The sequence below is a fragment of the Scyliorhinus torazame genome, chromosome 13, assembly GCF_047496885.1.
Source record: "Scyliorhinus torazame isolate Kashiwa2021f chromosome 13, sScyTor2.1, whole genome shotgun sequence".
Classification (NCBI taxonomy): Eukaryota; Metazoa; Chordata; class Chondrichthyes; order Carcharhiniformes; family Scyliorhinidae; genus Scyliorhinus; species Scyliorhinus torazame.
This window is the reverse complement of record NC_092719.1, coordinates 184,385,790-184,412,299: the sequence shown is the minus strand read 5'-3', so window position 1 is coordinate 184,412,299 and position 26,510 is coordinate 184,385,790. Positions and strand designations below refer to the sequence as shown.

Genomic DNA, 26,510 nt, shown 5'->3' with positions numbered 1-26,510 from the left:
CTTTGGCCAAGAAAAGAGTCCAGGCCAACTATCCTGGACATTTGTTCACAATTTACTCTTTTGCAGGAGGACTGAAACTTACTTCTCCCAATAGATGGATATGGCCGTACAGTAGTTTTGGTACTGGAACAACAATAGACGCCCTAAACTAGTAAATCCATAATTGAAATCCAACCTTGGCAGTTGAAAACTTGAACATGGCATGAAAAGAAAGTCTACAAATAAAGCCCTGATATCTGTAAAAATTATAATTGACAGTCCTTCGGGAAGGAACCCTGGTTTAACTGCTTATTTGATTCCAGTCCCACATCAAATTTGTGTCTTCTACTTGTCCCCTGAAGCTACTGTTGAATCAAAACTGTTTGCAGCAGTTCAAGGTGGCCCGGATTTATTTTTTCAGGACAATTGTGGACGAACAATAAATGCCAGCTTTTCTAATAAGTGGCTAACCGTTTAAAGTCGATGATTCCAAGAGGTATTTTTGCTAACCCATTCATTCCGAGATTCCCACCCCATGCTCAAACCAGTCATTTGAAAGAAAATCAATGGAAATGAAAATTGGGCATGTGTGTAAAATGGGATGGTGATTTGCTATGACTCCACTCTGCAGTTCTGGCAAAGACCAACTCCATTCCACTCCCGCCCATCCTCTAGAATTTTCCATTGAGAAAAGTTTGGTTTGCTCAACTAACATAATTGCTAAAAGTAACAAATAGCACAGTACCAGTACCACACAACTTAATAAACTTAGAAAGATAAACAAACTATTTGCTGACTCATCCTTATGATTAAGAGGCGACGACTGTCTACTTGGCAAACACAAATTATTTTGAGTCTGGAGAATTTCTAATCCTAGAATAAACCGGGATCATTACACAAGAACATATGAAATAGGAGCAGGGATCGTCCATACTTTCCCACAAGCCTGCTCTGCCATTTAATATCATGTTTGATCCTTGACTTCAACTCTACTAACCTGCCCGACCCCGAAATCCCTTGATTACCATATAGCACAGGAATCTACCAATTTCAGTCTTTTTTTTTTAACAAACAATTTTATTGAGGTATTTTTTGGCATTGCAAACAGTAACAGATAACAAAAATGTGCACACATCAAGATAAAACCAATACTTCAATCAAACCATACTGCACATGCCCACTCCTCTCCCCTAGACACTACCCGCCTATTTATCCCTCCTACTCTACTTACCAATTTCAGTCTTGAATATCATCAATGGCTGAGCACACCACTCTTAAGGGGTAGAGAGTTCCAAATAAGGTTCACAACTTCAAAGTGAAAGGATTTCTCCTCATCTCAGTCAGCCCTGCGGAACCGCACTTGCCACCAAGCCAATTTTGCATCCAACTTTCAACACCACCCCACCCCCCCCGGATCCCTGGGATGTTATTTATTTTAACCAGTGTCGGTCATCAAATCCAGGAGACTTGTCACTTTCAGACCCACTTGTTTTTTCATTACTTTTTCTTTCAAGTTATTTAAAATTCATCACTCACACCAGAATCTCGAGGGGCTGAGGGGCAGGGTTCCCTATCCCTTCTGGTATGCTTTTATGCCTTATATGATGAAGACAAGTGTAAAATCTTCTTCTCTGCTATAACTTTGCCTATTTCAGCCTCAATGTTTACGTTTGGTATTCTCTTCCAGTTTACATCCTTCTAGAAGCTCTTACAATCTGTTTTTATATTTCTAGCTAGTTTACTCTCTGATTCGATTTTCTGCCTGCATCAATCTTTTGGCTATTTGCTGGCGTCTGAAACTCTCCCAATCGCAGACACACCACTCTTCTTGACTCGTCTTTTACAGTCCTTAGCATCTTCAGTTAGCCACAAATGGATCTCTTTTTCGATGGAGGTATTTCTCAATGGAACAGATTCATTGAGAATAATGGAATGTTACTCTGAATGCTAGCCTTCTACCATCATAGCTTTTAATCTAATTTCCCAATCTACCTTAGCCACAGTTCTCCAATACCTTTGTAATTGGCTTTATTCAAGTTCAATATTCGAGAGTTACCATTTTCCCCAAAGCCCGACAATTGCTTTCCCTTTTCAGATAATGATTTAATTTCCATCTGAAATCAAGAGGTGGCTTTTAAAGCAGAACAAGGCAGGCCAGCAGCACGGTTCAATTCCCGTACCAGTCACCCCGAACAGGCGCTGGAATTTGGCGACTAGGGGGTTTTCACAGTAATTTAATTGAAGCCTACTTGTGACAATAAGCGATTTTAATTTCATTTCATTTAATCTGCAATTGACTCTGCCTCCATCAAATTCACAGGCGGTGCATTCCAGATCCCAACCACTCGCTGTATCAAAATGCTTCTTTTGCCAATCATCTTAAAATCCATGCCCTCTGGTCCTCACTCTGTCTACCACAAGCAACAGTTCACTTTATAGATTAAAAATTGCCTGTTTACTTATTTATTTATTGATTAATACTCCAATCAACAGAACAGCGTTTTATTGGGCAGTCTATAAACTACTACCACCAAGTTCCCTTCCACTGGATACATCTTATCTCCACCCATACAGTTTCCTCTTTCCAGCCAAGATCTTTCTGCCCTTCTGCCATCTTTCATTATCAGGGCTATCCCACTCCTGCTTTTCTATTGCTTCTGTCTTTTCAAAATAAGTACCCCAAAGTATTTATTTCCTAATGCTCTGGAGCATCATACGGACTTGAAACGTGAACTCGGTTTCTCTATCTCTCCACAAATGCTGCCAGACCTGCAGACTTTTTCCAACATTGTTTTTATTTCCCAATCTTGGTCACCATGCAACCATGTCTCTGAAATAGCTATTAGGTCAAAACCATTTATCTTGATTTGTGTCATTAGTTTTCATATCTTGTTACGAATCCTTCATGTATTTCTAGAAAGCATCTTTAATTTCACCATTTTACTACACTTCACTGATTCAATCTTATTCAATAATACTGTTCAACTTCTTGGCCCTTTTGGTCATTCTGTTCATCTTTATTCAAACCACAGCATAGCTCTGGTGGTCACGACTTTTCCCTTAGATTTATACATTTTCCCTCATTTGAACTCTCCCCACATTATACTTATTTTAAAACTTTATCTACACAACTTGAATATTACAGTGGCAGTTAATTCATGGATGTAAATGCTGATGCCACAAATAAAAAGGAACTTTCACGAGGTGTTACGGTGGACTTCATTTTACCAGCTTTCCACAGAGACCATTCATGAATCGCTTCTGCAGAATAAACACTCCCCAATACACCAAACATCTGGATATCATATAACTACATAGCATTTTAGGTTTGATAACTGCTCGGTCGACTTCCACAACAAGCAATGGCTGGAATGAATGTCCCTAAGCAATGTCAGAACAAATCAAATAAGAAGTGAAGAAACAAACCCATCTTTCTGTGATTATATTCTGATCCGAAGTGAATAAATCTGTTTTAAATTTGTTTTCTCTCCCCAATTTCACCCCTCACTTTCTCGAAAGTGCCAATTTCTGCAGAACTAGCTTTATCCATGCAATCCCTTAACGACAACTGTCTGAATTACTCGATCACTATGTATCACAGCCAAGTCAATCCTGTTCCCATGCTATTGTCCACAGATGGGCGTTTTACCAGAAGTGGTCAGGGAAAGCCAACAGAGGTGGGGGACATCAGAATTAGGGAGGAAACAATTTGTCAATGATGTTGCAGTCAGCTTAAGTAGACCAACTCCCTTCATTGCAGTGGTTAACTAATTTAGCGTAGAACACAATTCCTTCTAGTCACTTTTACACTTGGATGATGCATGCATTTCTCCGCTTGCACATTACCAGAATACTTCTGGTGGATAAACAAACCACTTCCATTTATATAGTGCCTTCAGTAAAACATTACGATGAAAATGCGAAAGGCAAAACATTTCTTTTTTTTTTTGATTCTGTAAGCTGGTCCATTTACATGCTATGAAACTGCACAATTCCCTTTTCAACAAGGGGTTTAATCATACAAATCTCATGCCAACTCTTAGTTAGGGTCATGGTTTCAAATTGAATAAATAAGTATATAAGTCCTTCAGTGGTGTATGGCCTATACTTAAAGGTCATTTTGCATTTAATTAATTATGCAAAATTGCCAGATTTATACAAAATGCATTAGTCAATCATGAAAAGGCAACTGTGATCAGTTTCCCAAGCAATGAAGCGTGGTCTGACTGTCAAATGTCACTGTTCCAGAAAAATATGACCCTATGCTTTTAACCATTCGCAAGCTAGCTTGTAAAAATAATTGGGAAAAATTGAAAATGTAAATATGTTAATATCAGAAAATAAGCAGTGTATAACAAAGTTTCTGTTCTATTGCATCAATGCACTGCAATAAAGCAGGAGTAATGGAACACATTGCAGAGCAAAACGAGGAAATGCTCTGACTTCTAAAACAGTATGAATAAAACCCATTCTCACCTGCTGAACCTGTGGAGCGTACTGAACATGGTGCAGGTTAACACTTGGTTCACCTAGATTCACTAACAATCAAATGAAACTACACTTGATAATCCAGAAAGCCAGATGAATCAGTGTCTGAGACTGTGCCAAAACTGAAAGCTTTTCGACTCCATTCTGATACTTAAAATGCCAACCTGCCTCGGATCTTGTTAAAGATGAGTTTAAGACTGCTGCTTAAACAGTTTGCGAAGGAATTGATCTTTTCCACAGCTGAGACAAGTGAATACAATACAGTAAGTGTTCTAATGTTATTTCTTGTTGCTTCTTTCATTGCAAGCCCTAGTCTTCAGCTGTTCAGAACCACCAATCAGAAAGGAGTGCGACATAGGATGACATAGCCTGCAGATAAAATCCAGTTTTTTTTTAATGTTTATGCTTCGCAGGAAATCAAGCACATCCTGCTATTTCCATTGCTGTTTGCCTTATGATGGGTTTCATTTTCTGCTTGATTCATTTTACTTTCTGAATAGATATAATAGTGGCTTAAAAAAGGAACCTCTGTGGTAATAGCATTTTAATCAGAGTAAATGCTGCCAATGTATAAATAGTCAGAATATCCACGGAATTTCAAAAATAGTTTTGATGAGAGAATATTGATACACCAATGTCAACATTATCCTTATTGAATTACAATTGCTTTTGCATCTAAACATCAGTTTGAGCTTATTAGGCTCCACAACAGAGTCCAACCTGCCAGTTTTTCTCTGTAGTATTAACTGAATGAGCAATACGAGCCCCATTTTTGCTATAGTCGTCAAACAGTAGAGTACCGATGTGTTATATTCCAAATGATTTCTGTCGTACAGATTTCTAAGAAATGCATTGCAATATCCTGCTTCTTGACATTCACATGAAGTGTGTATTACTATTAAGTCCTGTCTGCAGTGGTTAACAATCGAAAATCTGGGAGTGGGCTGTTTATATTACAGCACGAGACGCCATACTTCTCTTCTGCAAGAGATAAATGTTCATGTGATTAGGAGGATGATCCTGTATGGTCATTCAGTTGTAAATAATCAGAAGTGAAATTCAAACCCAAAGGAAAAACACGTGGAGGAAATGTAAGGGAAAGCCTGGAAATGAACTGCAGGACTCCGTGCAGCTCTGCTCCTGAAGCAATTCATTGAAATATGTGATTACATTCCTCCAAGCGCATAGAATCCAGCAGATCTGATTGCTGATGATTGCACGCAACAAGGCAAATTCAGATCTACAGCCGTGAAAAGCTAATAAACAAAAGTGGTACTAATAATGCTTTAAAATGGTTTAAAACAAATACTTGTACAGCTGCACAAAGTTAAATAGATGGACTTCATAAAATCAAATTACACTAGAGCATTGAGGACCACAAGAAGCAAAAATAATCACATCTCATAAAGCAAACAATCTTCTTCACTGGCAAGGAGCAAGATGCAACCACTACATATATTAACTGCTGCGCTGCTGTCTGCATAGATATATCAACCTGCATAGCAATCTCATTGCTGAACTGATGAAAGTAGACCATTAATAGTGAACACTGGAGTGTGACCTCTTAAATAGCAAAACATCATTCAGTTTCCTTCAGCCCAGAAAATAATTTGAAAACCTTAATCTGATAAATATTTCTCAATATCTGAATATAATCCTGCTTTCCTGAATGAATCAGAAGCATCTATTATTGAATTTATAGAATGTCTTTGACTGATTGTGTACTTGAGAGCTCCTTCATAAAATCTGCAAATCTAATAGGCCACAAATCAGAAAAGTGCTTTAGCGTAGACATCCCCTAGGTGCTCTAAATGTAATTTATGCACATTCAGCTTTGACGGAAAAGGTCTTTCAAAGCCACAGTTCATCTTCTGGTGCTTTATCAACCCAAGTACAAATTCGCAATACAACTTGCCTTGAAAATTTATAAAGATGCAGTTTCGTTGACATTCAAGATCGTTCTGCGTACAGAAATGGTGCACAAAAGTATCTTGCAAAGTATGCATGATCAGTGTTGCATTACCAAGTGCCAATTAATTTCACTTCTTGTAGATTATAACCTGGGTTTTCAATACAGTCAAATATACTGCAAGAAAGTACCTACGGACACGTTGGAAACTATTGATTGCACAAAACAATCCAGTCGAGTGTTTCCCACCCATTTGCCATACTGCAGAAAAATATTTGAAAGATAACTGCAATCAATCACATTTCAATTGATATTACTGTACTGATGACTTAGCAGAAGGTAACAGTGCTCATCTTATAGGTGGCTGTAAAATGCATTGAACTGTCCAGCTATAATTAAAATTTCATGTACCTTTTAACAATAAAGCATCTACTTACAAATACTTTTTCAATAAAGGTTCAACATTAAAAACAAAAGTTTTGCGAATCATTCTAATCCGAGGTGTGCAGTTTCATTTACAATAATGAAATAACATAGAATACATGCTTACCTACAATCCAATTCAAGCTCCAGGAAAGACTGGGTTCTTTCAGATGTACAATGTAAACACCACATGGCTATAACAGTAAGTGGAAGGGGAGGGGGTGTCCAATGTGTTAACAAAACTCCAGTTCAGGTAGCATTGTAAAACAATGAGGGTGTGACATGCATATGTGGCAAAACCATGAGCGCTCCAACAGAACACAGGAGACTCGAGCAGCTAGTATCCAATATCCTTTTGGCTTCAGAAGAAAATGAAATTCAACAGTGTATGGCGTAGGAGACGATTGGCCTGTTTGGGAGTGGTTGATTGATCTAGTTAATCAACCTGATTTGTTAAAAGCTTTTCCCAGGGAGCTATTTACCACTGGAAGGCAATGCTGTAATCATATTTGATGCAGATTGTCAGTGCAAACAGCAATACAACTGGGAGTTGGTCCATGTGATGTTGTGTAGGCAACTCTATTAATAGACGTTTTCAGACTGATAAATGTTCAAGCCTGTCTTTACCAATTTATTGATACCGATCAGCTTTGTGCAACTGTGGCAGCCTGCTGTTGAAGAAGGTGGGAGGAGGTGGGTCTCCTTAACCTCAAGGTTTGTTAACTCTTTCAGGAATGCACAAACTGGACTTGTAATCACATTTCTGAAGGTTTAAATTGCTTACTCTCCTGTATTCCAACTTCAGTCCACTAATTTTAAGGGAAATCATACAAGTAACAAAGAAAAGCCATGAACAGTTCCTCAAAGAGCCTTCATGACAAAATTAAATAAACCACTTTCTTTCGTATGAAGTTTCCACAGCATAATAGCGTTTTTTATGTTTCTTTACAGGGTGTGAACGTCGCTGGCCAGGCCAGCATGTAGTACGCATTCCTAATTGCCCTCGAGAAGGTGATGGTCTTCAAGAACTGCTGCAGTCCATGTAGTGTAGATGCACCCACAGTGCTGTTAGGGAGTTCCAGGATTTTGATCCAGCAACAGTGGAGGAACGGCGATATATTTCCAAGTCAGCTGGTGATGCATTTTGAACCAATTCACTTTGCAACAGCATTTTGTAAGGTTTTGCACCTAATGGGCTATGTTTCATTACAGGCACGATGGACTGAATGGTCTCTTTTTATGCTCTATCATTCTCTGATTGAATGAAGCTGGTGCACTTTTTAACTTAAGTTCTCATAAGTCTTCAGTATCATTTTGAGCATTGCATCCACAACTGCTCAAGTCTAATCTAAACATTTCCAAACTACAAAACACAGTTCAACATTTTTGTTTAAAGGAACAACCAAATTATATAGAAAAAAAATCGTCTCTAATAGTAGGCCTATCAATTCTTGTTTTCTAGGTCAACTTGCTGTCTGAATCAAGCAAAAGGCCATCATGTTTAAGTCTCCATGCTAATGAGGAAGCAGATCAGTGGAGTTTCTGCTTTTGTTGCTATGGAATGCATACACTCAGTCCACTTACTGAGTGAGCTATTGCTTAGGGGCTCCCTAGTATATACAAGGGGACTATTAAAGCTACACAGCTTACCGATAGTTCTGGCAAGCTTTCAACTGTCTATTCAGCTAGGATGGCTCCATCAATAATTGGCTTACAGTATCGCCCAGGTTGATTTGGAAGAATCCTGGGATCCCTGGAATTCCCTCATACTCTGCCTGGTAGAGGTGTCAACTTACCAAATCACCAGACTGCCTTGATTCTGAACCTTCATCATCAGCTTCGAGGTAACTCAATCCATTAACCTCATCTCCACGAAGGATATTCATTACACAATTGAAGACCCGTTTCAGCCCTCAAACTGGTTAGCAGTGGCTTCACATAAATGGCCTGATCAGAGCACAACTCTAAACTTGTTATGGAGACTATAACTGAACCAGTTTTATAGGAAAATGTGGTTGCCATCACAATATGGGTATTAGCTGTGGTGTTTCCATGTAATACCTGAAACAGGCAGATTCAAAGGTTTCTCGTTGCCACACTACAAAATAAATGTATGAAGTACTTGGATAAAAATACAAAAATAATTTCCAAAAGTGACACCAGAGGAAAGAGGGTACAACTATAGAGAGAGAGAGAGAGTGTGCGCGCGCGTGTGTACGAGAGAGATTAGGCTGGGGTTCTTTTCTCTGGAAAAGAAAACACCACAAAGTGAAATGACGAAGGTCTTTAAAATCACATGATAGGAAGATATTTCCACTTGTGGGAGAATCCAAAACCGAAACCAAAAACCAGTTATTGTACCATAACAAGTTTGGGCAGCACGGTAGCATAGTGTTTAGCACAGTTGCTCCACAGCTCCAGGGTCCCAGGTTCGATTCCCCGCTGGGTCAGTGTGTGGAGTCTGCACGTTCTCCCCGTGGGTTTCCTCCGGGTGCTCCGGTTTCCTCCCACAGTCCAAAGATGTGCGGGTTAGGTGGATTGGCCATGATAAATTTCCCTTAGTGTCCAAAACATGTTAAGTGGGGGCTACTGGATTATGGGGATAGGGTAGATACGTGGGCTTCAGTAGGGTGCTCTTTGTAAGCGCCGGTGCAGACTCGATGGGCCGAATGGTCTCCTTCTGTACTGTAAATTCTATAAATATATAAGACAGTCACTATTAAACCCAAGAGAAACTACTTTGCTCAGCGTGGAGCTTACTGACTGATGGTGAGACAAATAGCATAGATGCATGTAAGGGGAAGCTAGAGAAGAACATAAAGGTGAAATAAACAGAACGATATGGCGATAGGGTAAATGGAAGGAGTTTTGCGTGCAGCATTCGACACAGATCTGTTGGGCCAAGTTACCTAATCACATGCTGCAGAATTCAATGCAGCTCCGTGTAAAATGGCTCCCACAGTACAATAATTCCCACAGAGAAGAATTAGCTCACACATCTGATATACGGGTGAAGTGTACATTGTGGTAAATTATCACATTTGACAATGTAATTTTCTGGTCAATTACTCCGCAGTAGCAGTACAAGATTCTGCAAATGCATTTTTAAAATTTTTTAATAAAAGATACAAGAATTCTTAAAGAGAAAAATTACACGGTGTGAAGAGAGTTAAAAAAATCATGTGACTTTTCTCATCAGTCCAACTACAGTGATGACACCATGTTTTGGAGTTTCAGACAATGCTTCCACAGGAGTGCCTTGATGTAATCTATGGTGCCAAAACTGGGCTGCTGAAGTTGGACAAGGTTTAAATTGTTCTTCTAGCAGGGATCTGGGCAAGCATTCAAAGACAACAAACAACAATTTGACATGTTAGTTATTCACACTCAACATAACAATGCTATTCCTTTGGACTCAGCTACTGTCACTAGGTTGCTTGATTTTGTTCTGGAGGACTAAAAGCGGACACTAGAGAGAGAAAGAATTGATTGTGCATAGTCAAATCAGCTCCTTGCATGATTATTGGAATACATCGTTCTGTGGGGAGTTGCAAATGTCAAAAGTAAGATTGTCAATGTAACTATACAGAACTTACTTTTCCTTGACTAAGATAGAAGAATCATAAAATTCACTGTGCAGGAGATTGTCATTCGGCTCATCGAGTCTGCACTGGCCCTTGGAAAGTGCACCCTACCCAATCCCATGTCTTCACCCTAACCCCGTAACCCCATCTAACCTGCACATCTTTGGACTGGGGGAGTAAACCGAAGCACCCGGAGGAAACCCACACAGACACAGGGAGAAAGTGCAAACTCCACACAAGACGGTCACCCAAGGCATTGAACCTGGGACCCTGGAGCTGTGAGGCAGCAGTGCTAACTACTGTGCCGCCGTATATCGAGAATCATTTCGGAAGGAGCAAAAGGAAAAGTCAGCAAACTCAACTAAGTGTGCAGTACAGCTTATTAAATAATAATTTTCTTATCTATAAATCTGCACAAGTATTTTATCTAGTTGTAAAATGTTCGCTGAATATCGCAGGTCACTTTTCATTTGGGTTTATTCCTTTTTTTAGTTCCTCTTTTCATATGTCTGTGTGGAGTTTGTACTTTCTCCCCATGTCTGCGTCGGTTTTCTCCGGGTGCTGCAGCTTCCGCCCACAGTATAAAGATGTGCTGGTTAGATGGGGTTGTGGGGTTATGGGGTGACAGAGATAGGGTGGGGGAAGTGGGCCGAGGTGGTGCTCTTTCAGAGGGTTGGGGCAGACTCGATGGGTCAAATGGCCTCCTTCTGCACTGTAAGGATTCTATGTCCTGCACTCCAGCTGAGGTCTCACCAATGCCCTGTACAGTTATAGCAAGACTTCCTTACTTATATACTCCCCTTGCAATGAAGGCCAACCTTTCATCAGCCTTCCTAATTCCTTGCTTTACCTGCTTGCTACCTCTCTGATTCATCTACATGGACACCCAGATCCTCCTGCACTGCAGCATTTTGTGGTCACGCTCCATTGAAATAATATTCTGCTTTTCTAATCTTCTTGCAAAAGTGGACAAGTTAACATTTTCCCACATTACACTCCACCTGCCAACTCTTTGCCCACACATTTAACCTATCTATATCCATTATCAAACTCTTTGCATCGACTGCATCTACTTTACAATGTCCTACACATCATTGTCCCATCAGCAAATTCAGTTACAATCAAGTCAGTCCCTTCATCCAAGTCATTAATGTAGATTGTAAATAGTGGAGGCCATAGAAGTAAATCCCTGTGACACACGCCACTAGTTACAGTTTGCCGACTTGCAAAAGACAAATTTATTCCGACACTGTTACTTGGCCAATTCTCGATCCAGGCTAATACATACCCCAGCACCACAAGGTCTTATCTTGTGCAGTAACCTTTTATCTGGCTCATAATTCAATGTCTTTTGGAAATCCAGATACCATAGGCACAGGCATATTAAGTTGACCTTCGAAGCCTCAAAAAATCCCTCCAAACACAGGGGACAACTTATACAGCGAGTACAGAAGTAAACCGTCGGTGTGGGTGGTCACTATTTTGAGATATCATCAGCATCTGACACAGAACGCGCGTGTCTTAAAGTCTGGTACATCATTGCAAGACATCCCATTTCACTTACTTGGTGCTGTGTGCCTGGTACTGGTAAGTAAAACACACCTGTGGAGTGAAAAATGCGTACATAGCATGTCACGGCTGAAAGGGGTGGGGGGCTGGGCAGGGGTGTCAACTATATACAAAACATGATGTTCGGGGATGAAAAAATTCCGTCATTTTAGATACCGGGTTGACTTTTATGCCTAAACCACATCTAATGGTTCCTTTTTGCCCAGCCTTCTTGTTACTTCCTCAAAAAACTCCCAACAGTTCCCTGATTGGTCTCCTCCTTTTACTATTTGTATGCTTATAGAATACGTTTGGATGAAAACAGAAAATATTGAAGCTACCCAGCATCCCAGGCAGCATCGGTGGAGATAGAAAGAGAGCTAATATTTCAGATCATGACCTTTCATCAGAAGAGATGAGGAGGGGCCAAGGGAAATCAAGAGGGGAAGGTGAAATGCAATGTGAGGGAAAGAGGACATGTGGAAGAGGCGTCCTGAAGCTGGGAGGTACAGCGAGCACTAATTTCCTTTTTTGACAAAAACACGTCATCAACAGGAAAAATCAATTGTCCTGCAACAAACTGCTCATAATGGACATACTCGATATTTGTCTCAGCAATCCAAAATCAGAATAATAGCTGTGGTGATATGCATCACTGAAAATACACAAGGGGTTAATGTACATACACTATACCTAGACTAGATAAACACTAGAGGGAGCACCAGAGACATCATGACACACAGACATTCAACCAATAGGTCAGTAAGATAGGACACAACCAATGGGCAGTCAAGACACACACAGACGTGACACTACCACAGGGGGGCATTACACCAACCCATATAAAAGGACACAGCACACATGCTCAGTCTCTTTCCAGTGGAGACACTTAGCGAGTACAGACAGGGTTGATTGAAACACATCACCCCCACCACGTGGATTGTAGCAGACTGGTTAGTTAGTCTGAGCAGCTATAGTAGGATTAACAGGAGAGTCAAATCCAAGTAGGAGAATTGTTAATAGTTTAATAAATGTGTTAAAGCTATCTCCAAGTCTGAACCTTCCTTTGTCAGAGTGTACATCAAGGAAGCAGCTTATGCTATGTCAAGAGCATAACAAAACATGGTACCAGTGAGTGGCTGTTAAAATCCATATAGTTACAACTCAGCAAACCGTGACAACCAGCAACAGCACCCAGGCAAGATGTTCGAGATTCCGGTTCCACAGCGGCTCAGGTGCCACGGCAATCTCAGTGCAAACTGGCGTGCATTCAGACAAAGGTTTGAGATCTTCCTGGTAGCAGCCGACCTACAAGGCGTGGCGGATGCTGAAAAGACAGAGCTTCTGCTCACAATTGCAGATGCAAATGCAGAACAAATCTTCAAAGCCTTCAAGTACTCCAGAGGGCAAGAAAAGAGAGACTTCCAGACAGTCCTGGACAAGTTCGAATAATACTGCGAGGAAAACACAAAGAAACCAACATAAAACGGTAAAAAAGGCGCCAATACTAACCACGAGCCGAGGGAGGCGAACAACGAATGACAATTTTGATTGGTGGCCATCTTGGAAAAGGTGCTGCACATGCACAGTTGAGAGAAGGGCGCAAAGTAAAGGAACAGCGATCTGCGCATGCGCAATCACTTACTACGTTCTACGTCACAAGCTTCGTGACATCAGAGGTCCTGGACCACGCCCACTTAAAGGGGAAATGTGCCAAAACAAGAAAACAAAATTTTAAAGTCTCAAAACAAGAATCTTTCACCTGGAACGACTTTACAATGCCTGAACTTCGACCAGTAGCTGAAAGTAACCTCCGCAGAACCCTGCAACAAGCAGTTAGCACCGCCCAAAGTCCTTGAAGACTATGACTCAGAAATTGATTTCTTCTTTGGACATCGCGAGCCCAATGCCAGCTCCGACACAAAATGTGATGATATGGTCCTAGAGGACTACGACTCAGATGATGATTTCCTCTTTGGAGATGGCGACCCCACTAACAAATCCGAACCGCGACGAGATGTGTTGCACAGTGACGAATCCGACACAGACGAGGATGTGTTCTTCGGATTTGAGGATCTTCAGCCCAGCATATATGACATCCCGACTCGTGAGTGCAGGATTATGCTGTGGCCTGACGCCAAGAGACAGAGAGCGGTACAAGCCCACAGAGAGTGGCCTGCTGCCACACAGAGAATGGTCCATGCACCGTGAAGAGTCCCCGACTCCACACAAAGAGTGGTCCATGCACCACCAAGGGTCCCAACCTCCACACAGAAAGCGATGAAAGACTCCACAGCGAGACAACCACACGTCTCCACACAAGAAGTGACTCGAGTGACACAAGCCTCCACAGCGAGCTCGAGGACAGCCTCCACGATAGAAGCAACTCAAGACTCCAGAGCGCAGTCCTTGCATGAACAAGAAGTGATGACAGTCTCCACAGCGAGACCAATGCACGATTCCACACGGGGAACGCTGCAAGACTCCACAGAGGGAGTGACACAAGCCTCCACAGCAAGCTCGTGGACAGACTCCACGATGGAAGGGACGCAAGACTCCAGAGCGCAGTCCTTGCATGAACAAGACCATGAGGGTCTAGCAACCTCCTCTGAGCAACCAGCAGCAGACGATGCAAGTCTGCCACGCTCAAGTGCACAGCAAGAAGACTATGACAGTCCACCACGCTCCAGTGAACAGCAAGAAGACTATAACAGTCTACCACGCTCACGTCAACAACAAAGCAACTAAGACAGTCCACCCAGATTGTTTGAGCCACCAGCAGAAGACTCTGAAAGTCTACCCAGCTCAAGTGAACGACAAGAAGACACGGAGGCTCTACCCACTGTATGTGCGACAAGTGACGACGGCATCCCACTTCCCATACAAGTTGTGCAACATGACAGACCTCAGCTCAAGTGTACAGAGGCACTCGACAATCATAGTGAGACTACTGGTGACTCCGGTGACACCACGTTACTTCAAACCTCATTTGCTCGAGCCACTCCACAAGCAAATGCATTCCTGAATGATTTGACTCCAGACGTGGTGCATCACGAAACCTCAGAAAATTCATGTGAAACTGAAATGACTCCGGACGGGGAGCATCAAGAATCCTCAGCTGACTCAAGTGAACTTGAAATGACTCCGGACGGGGAGCATCAGGAAACCTCAGCTGACACAGGTAAACCTGAAACGACTCCAGACGGGGAGCATCGACAAGCCAAAGCTGATTAAAGTAAGCTGGACATGACTCCAGACGGGGAGCGCTGCAAACTCAGTGACGGCACGCTCAAGGAAACGGCAGATGCCACAAAGGACGCTGATACGAGTAACTGTGTGAAGGACTCGTATTATCCCACAGAGTGTGGTCCTTGAGCACAGCAAACACGACAACAAAACCAACCAACACAACAACATCAAAGACAACAGCAAGAAGCGTACCAAAGGCAACAATGTCGACAACAAGCACGACAAAAACAACACCAATGGAACTACGACTGGTACGACATGGTACAACTCTGCAAATGAGGGACACTGTTACTGCTCAGCTCAGTACAATGACATGCCATGGCAGGACGATGCATCTTACCAATTCATGTTTGCTACACTACCAACTTGCAACCCGGCTTTCAGGACAGATGCCATCAAGAATTGCTACCACAAGCATCGAAAAAAAAAAAAAAAAGAGTCCAAATCAGACAACAAAGTGATTTGACCACTTCTTTGTTCCTTAAGCACAGGGACACTGACTGCATTCACAAGGACATGCCATCATCAACATCACCACCTCACCAACAAGACAAGAAAGCCACCCGACCATATTAATCAATGAACTTTGGACTTGTACATATGGTTTGGCCTTATTGTGTAATCAGCACAGTCATCATAACTTGTACATAGCGTTACTTATCTACCATTTTTTGTTCAATTTGCTTTAACACTGTGCAGAAAATATGTAACATGAAAAAAGGGGGGATGGGGTGATATGCATCACTGTAAATACACAAGGGGTTAATGTACATACACTATACCTAGACTAGATAAACACTAGAGGGAGCACCAGAGACATCATGACACACAGACATTCAACCAATAAGCCAGTAAGATAGGACACGACCAATGGGCAGTCAAGACGCACACAGACGTGACACTACCACAGGGGGGCATTACACCAACCCATATAAAAGGACACAGCACACATGCTCAGTCTCTTTCCAGTGGAGACACTTAGTGAGTACAGACAGGGTTGATTGAAACACATCACCCCCACCACGTGGATTGTAGCAGACTGGTTAGTCAGTCTGAGTAGCTATAGCAAGATTAACAGGAGAGTCGAATCAAAGTAGGAGAATTGTTATTAGTTTAATAAATGTGTTAAAGCTATCTCCAGGTCTGAACCTTCCTTTGTCAGAGTATACATCAAGGAAGCAGCTTATGCTACGTCAATAGTATAACAAAACAATAACCACAGTTCCATCTTTTTTTATTAAATCAATAATTGTTGGCAAAGAAAAAAAAGACCACCTTGAGGTCAAGATGAAAACAAATGAAAAGACCTGCATTGCAAGACTTTTAACCCAAATCATTTTTAAAAATAAATTCTACGTCAAAAAATGATCACACATCAACCTGACCTGGAGCATGTAGTGATTGCAGACAAAGATATTGGCTGAAATAAGTTTTAAAAATGCACATGGCCTGAATTTTCAGAACAAATTGCCTCCTCTCACATTTGACCTTTGTAAAACTTGACTATTGATAAGCTGGAAAGTAAATGTTACAACACATGCATGGCCACGAATGAAACTTCAGTTACAATTACTTATTAACTTTAAACTATTGATGGGGAATTATCTTATATAGAACAAAGAAAAGTACAGCGCAGGAACAGGCCCTTCGTCCCTCTAAGCCGGTGCCGAGCATGATGCCCTAACTGAAAAAAAACCCTTCTGCCCTTACTCAGTCCATATCCCCCTATTTCCTCCCTATTCATCTACCCATTCTGATGCCTCTTAAATGTTGTTTATGTGCCTGCTTCCACCACATCCACTGGCAGCACGTTCCAGGCACCCACCACTCTCTGCGTGAAAAACTTACCCCGCACAGCTCCCTTAACCTTTCCCCCTCTCACCTTGAACCTGTGCCCCCTCGTAGTTGACACTTCCACCCTTGGAAAAAGTCTCTGACTATCCACCCTGTCTATGCCTCTCATAAATTTTGGAGATCTCTATCGGGTCTCCCCTCAGCCTCATTCGTAACAGTGAAAACAATCCTAGTTTATTCAACCTCTCCTCATAGCTAACACCCTCGAGATCAGGCAACATCCTGGTGAACCTTCTTTTGCAATCTCTCCAAAACTTCAATGCCCTTCTGATAATGTGGTGACCAGAACTGCACACAATATTTGAAGTGCGGCCTAACCAAGGTTTTATATAGCTGCAACATGATGATTTCCCAACTCCTGCACTCAATGCCCCGGCTGATGAAGGCAAGCATGCCATATGCCTTCTTAATCACCTTGGCCACCTGTGTTGCCACTTTTAGGGAATTGTGGATCTGCGCACCCAGATCCCACAGTATATTAATGTTCCTAAGGGTACTGCCATTTACAGTATAATTCATACCTAGATTTGATCCTCCAAATGCATCACCTCACATTTGTCCAGATTAAACTCCATCTGCCACTTCTGTGTCCAAGTCTCCAATCTATCTATATCCTGTGGTATCCTCTGACAATCCTCAGCACTATCCGCAATCTTAGTGTCATCCGCAAACTTACTAACCTGACCACCCATATTTTCCTCCATATCATTTATATGTACTACAAACAACGGAGGCCCCAGCACTGATCCCTGCAGAACACAACTAGCTACAGATCTCCATTCTGAAAAACATCCTTCCACTGCTACTCTCTGTCTTCTATAACCAAGCCAGTTCTGTATCCATCTAGCCAGCCCACCCTGAATCACATACGATTTTAGTTTTTGTACCAGTCTGCCGGATTTAAGGCACAGAAAAGACAAGAGCTGTACAAAGTTTAAAGCAAGCCGATCTCTTCAATTCCAACACCCTTGTCCTCTGCATTGCACGCGAATGGCTGGGCTACTTCTGTTCTTCAAAAGCAACTAAATCCTGTGGTGTAAAACAGGACAAAGCCCCAGCAGAAACCAGAATTTGATCACCTTGTTTCAAAATATCTTAGATTTATTTTGAATGTAATAAATTGACAATTATAGAATTCCATAATTGTACAGGAGGATGGTCATTCTGCACTTTGTCTGTTCCACCATTCGATTAAGATTGTGGCTGATGAATGTCACAACTTCAATTACCTGCCTTGCTTCTGTGATTCTTAATATTTTTGCCTTACAATATCAATCTCAGTTTTGAAATTCTCAATTAACCTGCCTCTTGGCAGCCATTTAGGGGAAGAGAGAGATTTCCAAATTTCTTTTAGCTTTTTGTGAGGAAATCCACTTTGGCATAGTTCTAATCTTATCTAATTATGTTCCTGTTGCTCCTGCAAGAGGAAATGGATTATCTCATTGATCCCAACAAATCATTTAACATCTTTTAAAACAGCCTCAGTTAGATCTCCCTTTAATCTTCTATATTCAAGGGAATACATGCCTAGTATATGAAACCATCCCTCATAATTCAACTCTTTTAGCACTGTTCAATCTGGTGACTATGCACTGCTTCCAGGCCCAAGGTCCTATTCTTGCTGAGTTGCCCTGTCTGAGGTGAGTAAAAGGTTAAAAAGTTGCCATCGTCCCAGATGACCATAGGCTTTGAGGGGGAGAGCTGACTGGTGGTGATTTAACCTGAGGACCACTGCACCTCAGGTGAGAGACAACGTTGAGAAGGTGGTGTCTTCATGAAGGCGAGGTGAGTGCCCTCAACTAAATGTAGTGCTCCAGATGGGCTTTCACAAGAGGTCGGCGCAGGTATAATACAACTTCCACCTCTTGAGTATTCAAACCCACCTTCAGATAAAGGTAGCATTTCAATTAATCTTAAAGGTTTTGCATCTGTCTACCTGATTTTTAAGGATTCCTGAACTTGAATGCCTTGGTTCTGCATATCCATCATTCCTAACTTCTCAAAATCTATAAAATACCTCACTATATCTTTCAGATCCAAAGTGAAGTGTCTCTCACTTTCCACACAATGAACTCTGTTTTCCAGTTTTGCCCAAGTTGTTTGCAAAATTAATACATGATTAAAGAATATCTCCTCTGTTCACCAGCAGGCATAATTATAGCCATGTTATTTCTAAACAAATATATGAGTTTGCAAAATCTACCAAGTGCTGGGAATTGTCCCCAAGAATGGTAAATGGGATGACGAACAGCAAGATGTTGGAGAGGTCGCTTGTTCCAGCATCAAAAATGCCCAATGCAAACACATTCAGGACCTCAAGTCACTGGCAATGCAAACACATTCAGGACCTCAAGTCACTGGCAATGCCACCACCCCCTCCTCAGTGGCTGCAAGTATGTTTGTAATAGATTGCAAATTTCCGTGAGCAAGTCCTTTGTGAAATAAAGACGTCACACTATCTTATTCACCAAGGTTGAGGTAGGGGAAGTATTCCCTGAAGACCTTGGGTGGATATAGTGTCTTGTTCAGAGCCCTTCTCCCTGTCCTCCCTCTTCCAGAAGCTTGTCCTCCTGCGTATCACCTCTGCTCACTCTCCTGGTCACAATACAAGTCTAACAGGAATCACAACTACAGCATCCATGACTGGGAACAAACGCTGTGAACACAAACTCATTAAGCAAGAATCAAGGAGTTTTATCATGTGCCACACCACTTCTCGCAGACCTCACAAAATGTAATGGCAAACCTAGAAATAAATAAGTTAATGCAAATCAATGAGCAATCAACATGAAATTGGAGGATGATCACTTGAAATAGCACAAGTTGGGGAGTAGCTCTGTGGACCAGGTTTTGATCGGTTGACGTAGGCTGCACTGCCTCTTTCATTATTAACAAGCCTTTTGTTGCAGTTTTGTTTTGTTTGCACTTCAGCTCCACGCTCCTCATCTACGGGCCCCCGGTGAGGAGAGGGGCGGGTTGGTAGGCGGACCTTCTTGTGAACCTCTTCAGGGCCAGGCAAAGTTCTGAAGAATCATTTCTGACTTGAAACGTTAATTCTGTTTCTCTCCCTACAGACTGGCTGAGTAATTTCAGTACTTTGTTTTTATCCCACAATTATGTGCAGCAATGACATCACTGTGTCTTTATCTCCGCCAATTATACAATTAAAATATTGTTGCATTTAAGTCTTTGAAGGCAGAATTTTAACACAAATGCTATTAATGGCTACTACCTATAATACTCCTGTTGATGACATTGCATTCGTTACTGATTATTGTTTATTGTTGGGTGTAAATTTGAGAGAAAATGTGAAAAAGGAGAATAAAAATATATATATATTTTTTAACGCTCCTGTTGACATTTTTGACCACCTCACCATCTCTTTTACTGGTAAGTCTACCTCCAAAAGCATAGTTTCCATTTTAATACAAAGTACAATTTTTCGTTGCAACATCTCAACACTCCATTAATCCAAAATTTGAATACATATTATCTTGATTTACCTAATCTAGCTCCCAAGAGATGGTATTTGAAGAAAGCCTTTAAAGGAACACACCAGTTCAGCAGCCGGACATCACAGCTATACTTCTAACCAAAACAAACCTTCAGTCATGCCACAGGAAAGCCACTAGTTACCTACTGATTTAATGTCTTCTCCTTTACCATTTCCAAAGTTGGTGTCATGTACTATTAATCTTGTCCCTTTATTTTGATGTTAGTCATCTCAGATCTAGGACAATACAATGATGTCCATTAATTCAACAATAATTTGAAATAAAAATCAAAAACAAATTGAGAAAATGGGAGAAAAATTGAAAAGGGATCTTTCAAAATAGGAGCACAATGACTCACATTTATATTATTTGTTAAACGTATGTGAACTTTGCTGGCTCAGCCAGCATTTATTAGCCATCCCTAATTGCCCTTGAGATGGTGGTGAGCTGCCTTCTTGAACAGCTGCAGTCCCTATGGTGTAGATACACCCACAGTGCTGTTAGGGAGGGACTTTAAGTAATTTGACCCAGCAACAGTGAAGGGACAGTGATGTATTTCCAAGTCAGGATGGGGAGTGACTTGGAGGGAAACTTCCAGGTTGTGGTGTTCCCATATTTCTGCAGCCCTCGTCCTTCAAGATTGTAGTGATTGTGGGTTTGAAAGGTACTGTCTAAGGAGCTTCGGTGAGACTCTGCAATGGAGGTGGAGAGAGTGAATGTTTGTGGCAGGGATGCCAATCAAGCCGGCTTTGTCCTGGATGGTGCCAAGCTTCTAGAGTGTTGTTGGAGTTGCACTCATCCAGACAAGTGGAGAGTATTCCATCACACTCTGACTTGTGCCTTGTAGATTGTGCACCGGGTTTCGGAAGTCAGGAGGTGAGTCACTCACTGCCAGATTCCTAGCCTCTGGCCTACTCCTGGAGCCACAGTTTTTATATATGGCTAGTTCAGTTCAGTTTCTAGTCAATGTTAACCCCAGGGTGTTGACAATGGGTGATTTAGTGATGGTGCTGCCAATGAATGTCATGGGGCAATGGTTAGATTCTCTCTTGCTGGAGATGGTCATTGTCTGGGACTTACCACTTGTCAGCCAAAGCCTGGATGTTGTCCCAGTCTTGTCGCATTTGGACATCGACGGTTTCAGTATTTGGGGCGTCGCGGATGGTGCTAAACAAATCATCAGCGAATATTGCTTCTTCTGACCTTTTGATGGGAGGTAGGTCATTGACAAAGCAGCTGAAGATGGTTGTGTCGAAGACACTCCCCTGAGGAGCTCCTGCAGTGATGTGTTGGTACTGAGATGACTGACCTCCAACAACCACAGCCATCTTCTTTGTGCTAGCTATGATGGGAGCTTTTGTACCATAAACGCTCTAATCAAACATTACCTACTAAAGTTTATATTGTACCGACTAAATTCCCTTGAGTGCCCAGGAAATATAGAGTTAATAGACTAAAGGCTGCCAGACGTTGTAACTAATTAATTTGTTTTGAATTTCTAGTTGATGTTATTAAAAGTAGGCAATTTAAAAAACAGAGTGGGAAGAGCTATGTCAAACCTGGAATACACTAATCAATTGGTAGCATAAACTGCTCACAAAATACATTGATCTGTTATGAATGCAACTTGTTATTAAAACAGGCAGCTTCAGAGTCTGCTACACAAAGGAGCATAATGATGTGCTACAGTGCTTTCTTTTCTTTAAAAACATTACAATTTCAATGATGGGTGCAAAGTGAAATTGCATCATTCTCAACAAAAGCAAACTCCTCTCCATTTGTGAGCGTTCCTCATTTTTAAAATTTTTACATGGCCTCCTTCGAATTGTAGATTTATTTTCGACAGTATTCTTGCTGAGGTTCCAGTGTGAATGAGGAGAAACAATTCAGTGCGAGTAAACTTCAAATTGATTTACAACTCAGTACCAAAGATGTTCATGACCTAATCAAGTCAAGTCCAAAGATGTGCAGATTAGGTGGATTGGCCAAGCTAAACTGCCCTGAGTGTCCAAAAAAGGTTAAGTGGGGTTACGGGAATAGGGTGGAGGTGTGGGCTTAGGTAGGGTGCTCTTTCCAAGAGCCGGTGCAGACTCGATGGGCTGAATGGCCTCCTTCTGCATCGTAAATTCTATGATTCTATGACTGCAGCAACGAAAGGCTGGAATCCTTACCTAAGCATATCCAGAAGTTAGTCCATGACAACAGATAATTTGGTTCAACCAATTCTGTGTCATTGTTTACTTTTCATGCAACCAAGCAGTGCCCATCATCCCCTTACCTTCATCTATCTGGTAGCAAGGTGGTACAGTGGTTAGCACTACTGCCTCATAGCATCAGGGTCCTGGGTTCAATTCCAACCTTGGGTGACTGTGAGGAGTTTGCACGTTCTCCCTGTGTCGGCATGGGTTTCCTCCGGGAGCTCGGTTTCCTCCCACAGTCCAAAGATATGCAGCTTAGGTGGATTTGCTATGCTTAAATTGCCCTTTATTGTCCAAAGATGTACAGGTTAGGTTACAAGGTTGCGGGGATAGGGCAGAGGAGTGGGCCTGGGTAGGGTACTCTTTCAGAAGGTGGGTGCAGATTTGAGCGGCTAAATAGCTTCCTTCTGCTCTGTAGGATTCTACGATCTTTCTAATCTAATCTTAAATGTTGATAGGCGGCATGGTAGCACAGTGGTTAGCACTATTGCTTCACAACGCCAGGGTCCCAGGTTCAATTCCTGGCTTGGGTAACTGTCTGCGCAGAGTCTGCACATTCTCCCCGTGTCTGCGTGGGTTTCCTCCGGGTGCTCCGGTTTCTTCCCACAAGTCCCGAAAGACATGCTGTTAGGTAAATTGGACATCCGGAATTCTCCCTCCGTCTAACCGAACAGGCGCCGGTGTGGCAACTAGGGGCTTTTCACAGTAACTTCATTGTGGTGTTAATGTAAGCCTACTTGAAGAAGAAATCGCTTATTGTCACAAGTAGGCTTCAAATGAAGTTACTGTGAAAAGCCCCTAGTCGCCACATTCCAGCGCCTGTTCGGGGAGGCTGGTGCGGGAATTGAACCATGTTGCTGGCCTGTTCTGGTCTGCTTTCAAAGCCAGCGATTTAGCCCTGTGCTAAACCAGCCCCTAAAAAATTAAAATTGCTTATTGCCGCAGGTAGGCTTCAAATGAAGTTACTGTGAAAAGCCCCTAGTCGCCACATTCCGGCGCCTGGTCGGGGAGGCTGGTACGGGAATTGAACCGTGCTGCTGGCCTGCCTTGGTCTGCTTTAAAAGCCAGCTATTTAGCCCAGTGTGCTAAATGCCAATGCCATAATAAAGATTATTATTATTGATGTAGCATCTGCTTTAATTATCAATCCTGGAAATGAATTCAACAGCCTCTTCACTGTGTGAAATGAATGTTCTGTTTTCTGTTCATCATTTCTTGCATTTAATCTTGCATCTATGCAGCCCCTTATCATTTTAGATCCTTCAACTGCTAGAAATAGTTTCTTCTTACAGGATTTCAAGTACTTCCATCATATCTTCCCTATAATCTTCTTGCTCGAATGAAAAATAGTTTCAGATTTTCATGGCTTTCTTCTTATTTGTTTTCCCTTATAACAAGCAGAATTCTAGTGTATCGGAGTTATACCCTCCCCATAATCTTCAAACCCCTCCCCACAGTATGGCACACCATAATTTTACATAGAAACACAGAAAATAGGAGGAGTAGGCCCTTCGAACCTGCTCCACCATTCATTATGATCACGGCTGATCATCCAACTCCGTAACCTGTTCCCCCTGTTTCATTGATCCCTTTAGCTCCAATAGCTACATCTAACCCCTTCTTAAAAACATATAATGTTTTGGCATCAGCTGCTTTCTGTGGTAGAGAATTCCACAGGCTCACCTACTTCTGGGTGAAGAAATTTCTCCTCTCAATCCTTTGTGGTTTTCCCCAAATACACAGACTGACCGCTGGTTCTGGACTCCCCCACCATCGGGAACATCCTTCCTGCATCTACACTGTCTAGTCCTGCTAGAATTCTATAGGTTTCTAGAAGGTCCCCCCCTCATTCTCCTGAACTCCAGTTAATATAATCCTAACTAAATCAATCTCTCCTAATTAGTCAGTCTAATCTTGAGGATGTATACAGCTTTGTTGTTATCATTCATTGTGATATCTTGGCATTTATGTTGCGCACCTCATGATAAAACTAAAGACTCCATTGGCTTTTAAAAAAAAAAAAGTTCATCAATCCATGGTGCTTCCTTTAATATCCTGTTGACAGTTCTAAACCTACTTCCATTCAGAGTATAATTATCCAAAAGTATATCTTGAAGATGGGTGACATACTTTACACTGACAGCCAGACCACAATACATATTTCTTCCAACAGCTGAATTATGTTAAATATTTGCAGTTGACTAGAATATCACAACGTATGGCACACAAATATCTTTTGTATAATGCGGCACAGTGGTTAGCACTGCTGCCTCACAGTGCCAGGGACTCGGGTTCGAATCTGACCTTGGAGGACTTCCTCTTGGTGCTCTGGTTTCCTCCCAGTCCAAAGATGTGCAGGTTTGGTGGATTGGCCATGCTAAATTGCCCCTTAATGTTAAAAAGGTTCGACGGGGTTACAGCGATTGTACGGGGGAGTGGGCCTGGGCGGGTGCTCTTTCGGAGGGTTGGTGCAGAAACGAAAGGCCGAATGGCCTTTTTCCTCTCTGTAGGGATTCTATGATTGCAAAATTCAATGGTTTGTACTTGAGGAGGTTATTCCTGGCCATCTGTTGCATCTACCTGCTCATCAGTTCACTTAAGGCGAGATGAGATCTCATTCTTCATGGATAAATTGCTTTGCTTCGAAGCTGAAAGGAAATGTTCAAACAACTCAAAAAGAGTTCACATGCACCAGATAAAATTACATCACTTTATTAGTGATACAGAACTTCCTCCATGTCAGTGTGGAGTTTTGCACATTCTCCCCATGTCTGCGTGGGTTTCACCCTCACAACCCAAAGATGTGCAGGTTAGGTGGATTGGCCAGGCTATATTGCCCCTTAATTGGAGAAAAAAATAATTGGGTACTCTAAATTTATAAAACAAAAAAGAACTTCCTCCAATTGAACATTCAGAACAGCTAAACCATCAAATATACTTGGCTCCATCACACTTTCTGGCTGATTACTCGGGTTGAATCAGGCTGTGTACTATTTCCTTGTACTGTTGGACTATTTCTGAATTCAACACTTCACGCATCACCAGATCAATTCTGCATAATATTACTCTCCTGACTACCTCTTGTTACTGAAACCCTGGTCACTATTCTTCTGGCTGCCTTCTGACTTACTTTCTCAATACCTTGTTTGTTGCCCTCCCAGAGTTCATACCAATAAGACTTGAATCGTTCCAAACAAAATCCACCACTCACAGCCTCACCTGCTTTCCTATGCTAAAGGTGCAATGTAAATGTTGTGGTGAAAGGGAGAAAGACTCACCGGGAATGAATAGAATAAGTTAAAACTGCATTTGGCACAGGGTATCTTTAAAAGAGGGAATTATCATTTCATCAATCGCTGACTTGTTGTATTTAAGTTACTTAATATTATTTGTAGCGCTTTCAGAAACAGGGGGAAATTGACATTTAAGCATGTGGCATGATGAACAGGCCTGCGACAAAGATTCTGCATTTTTATATGTATACCAGTTCCTTAATTGTAACTTACGGATATGAGATGGTACAAGTTAAAAATAATTACAATGTTGTCAGAATTTCTACATTTCCAATTAGTTGAAAATGTTTAATTTTCTGTTGCAAAACAAGCGTAGCCAGGCCTACATTCAGATAATACTGTTTCTAAACCATCAGGCAAGCATGGTATTATTTTGTTCAGTTGGTGTCGACAGGAAGCAAACTGCAGCGTAATTAATGTAATTAAAACAGATCCATGCTGGCAAAAAAAAAACAGAAAGTAAAAGAGCACTTCTTCTTATCCGCGCTTAA

At 41.7% G+C, this 26,510-nt stretch overlaps 1 protein-coding gene across 6 annotated transcripts in view; it reads right to left on the bottom strand.

Moving 5' to 3' along the window:
* The window catches only part of iqsec1b (IQ motif and Sec7 domain ArfGEF 1b), a 659,149-nt gene that overhangs the window by 118,268 nt on the left and 514,371 nt on the right, over positions 1-26,510 (bottom strand). Inside the window, exon 1 of one of the 6 annotated variants that reach the window (XM_072472548.1) lies at positions 4,456-4,710. The exons of the other annotated variants lie outside the window; for them this stretch is intronic. Coding sequence (XP_072328649.1) covers positions 4,456-4,484 — 29 coding nt within the window. The 5' untranslated portion in view covers positions 4,485-4,710. Of the gene's footprint in view, positions 1-4,455; positions 4,711-26,510 lie in introns of those variants that run through there. 6 annotated transcript variants of the gene reach the window in all.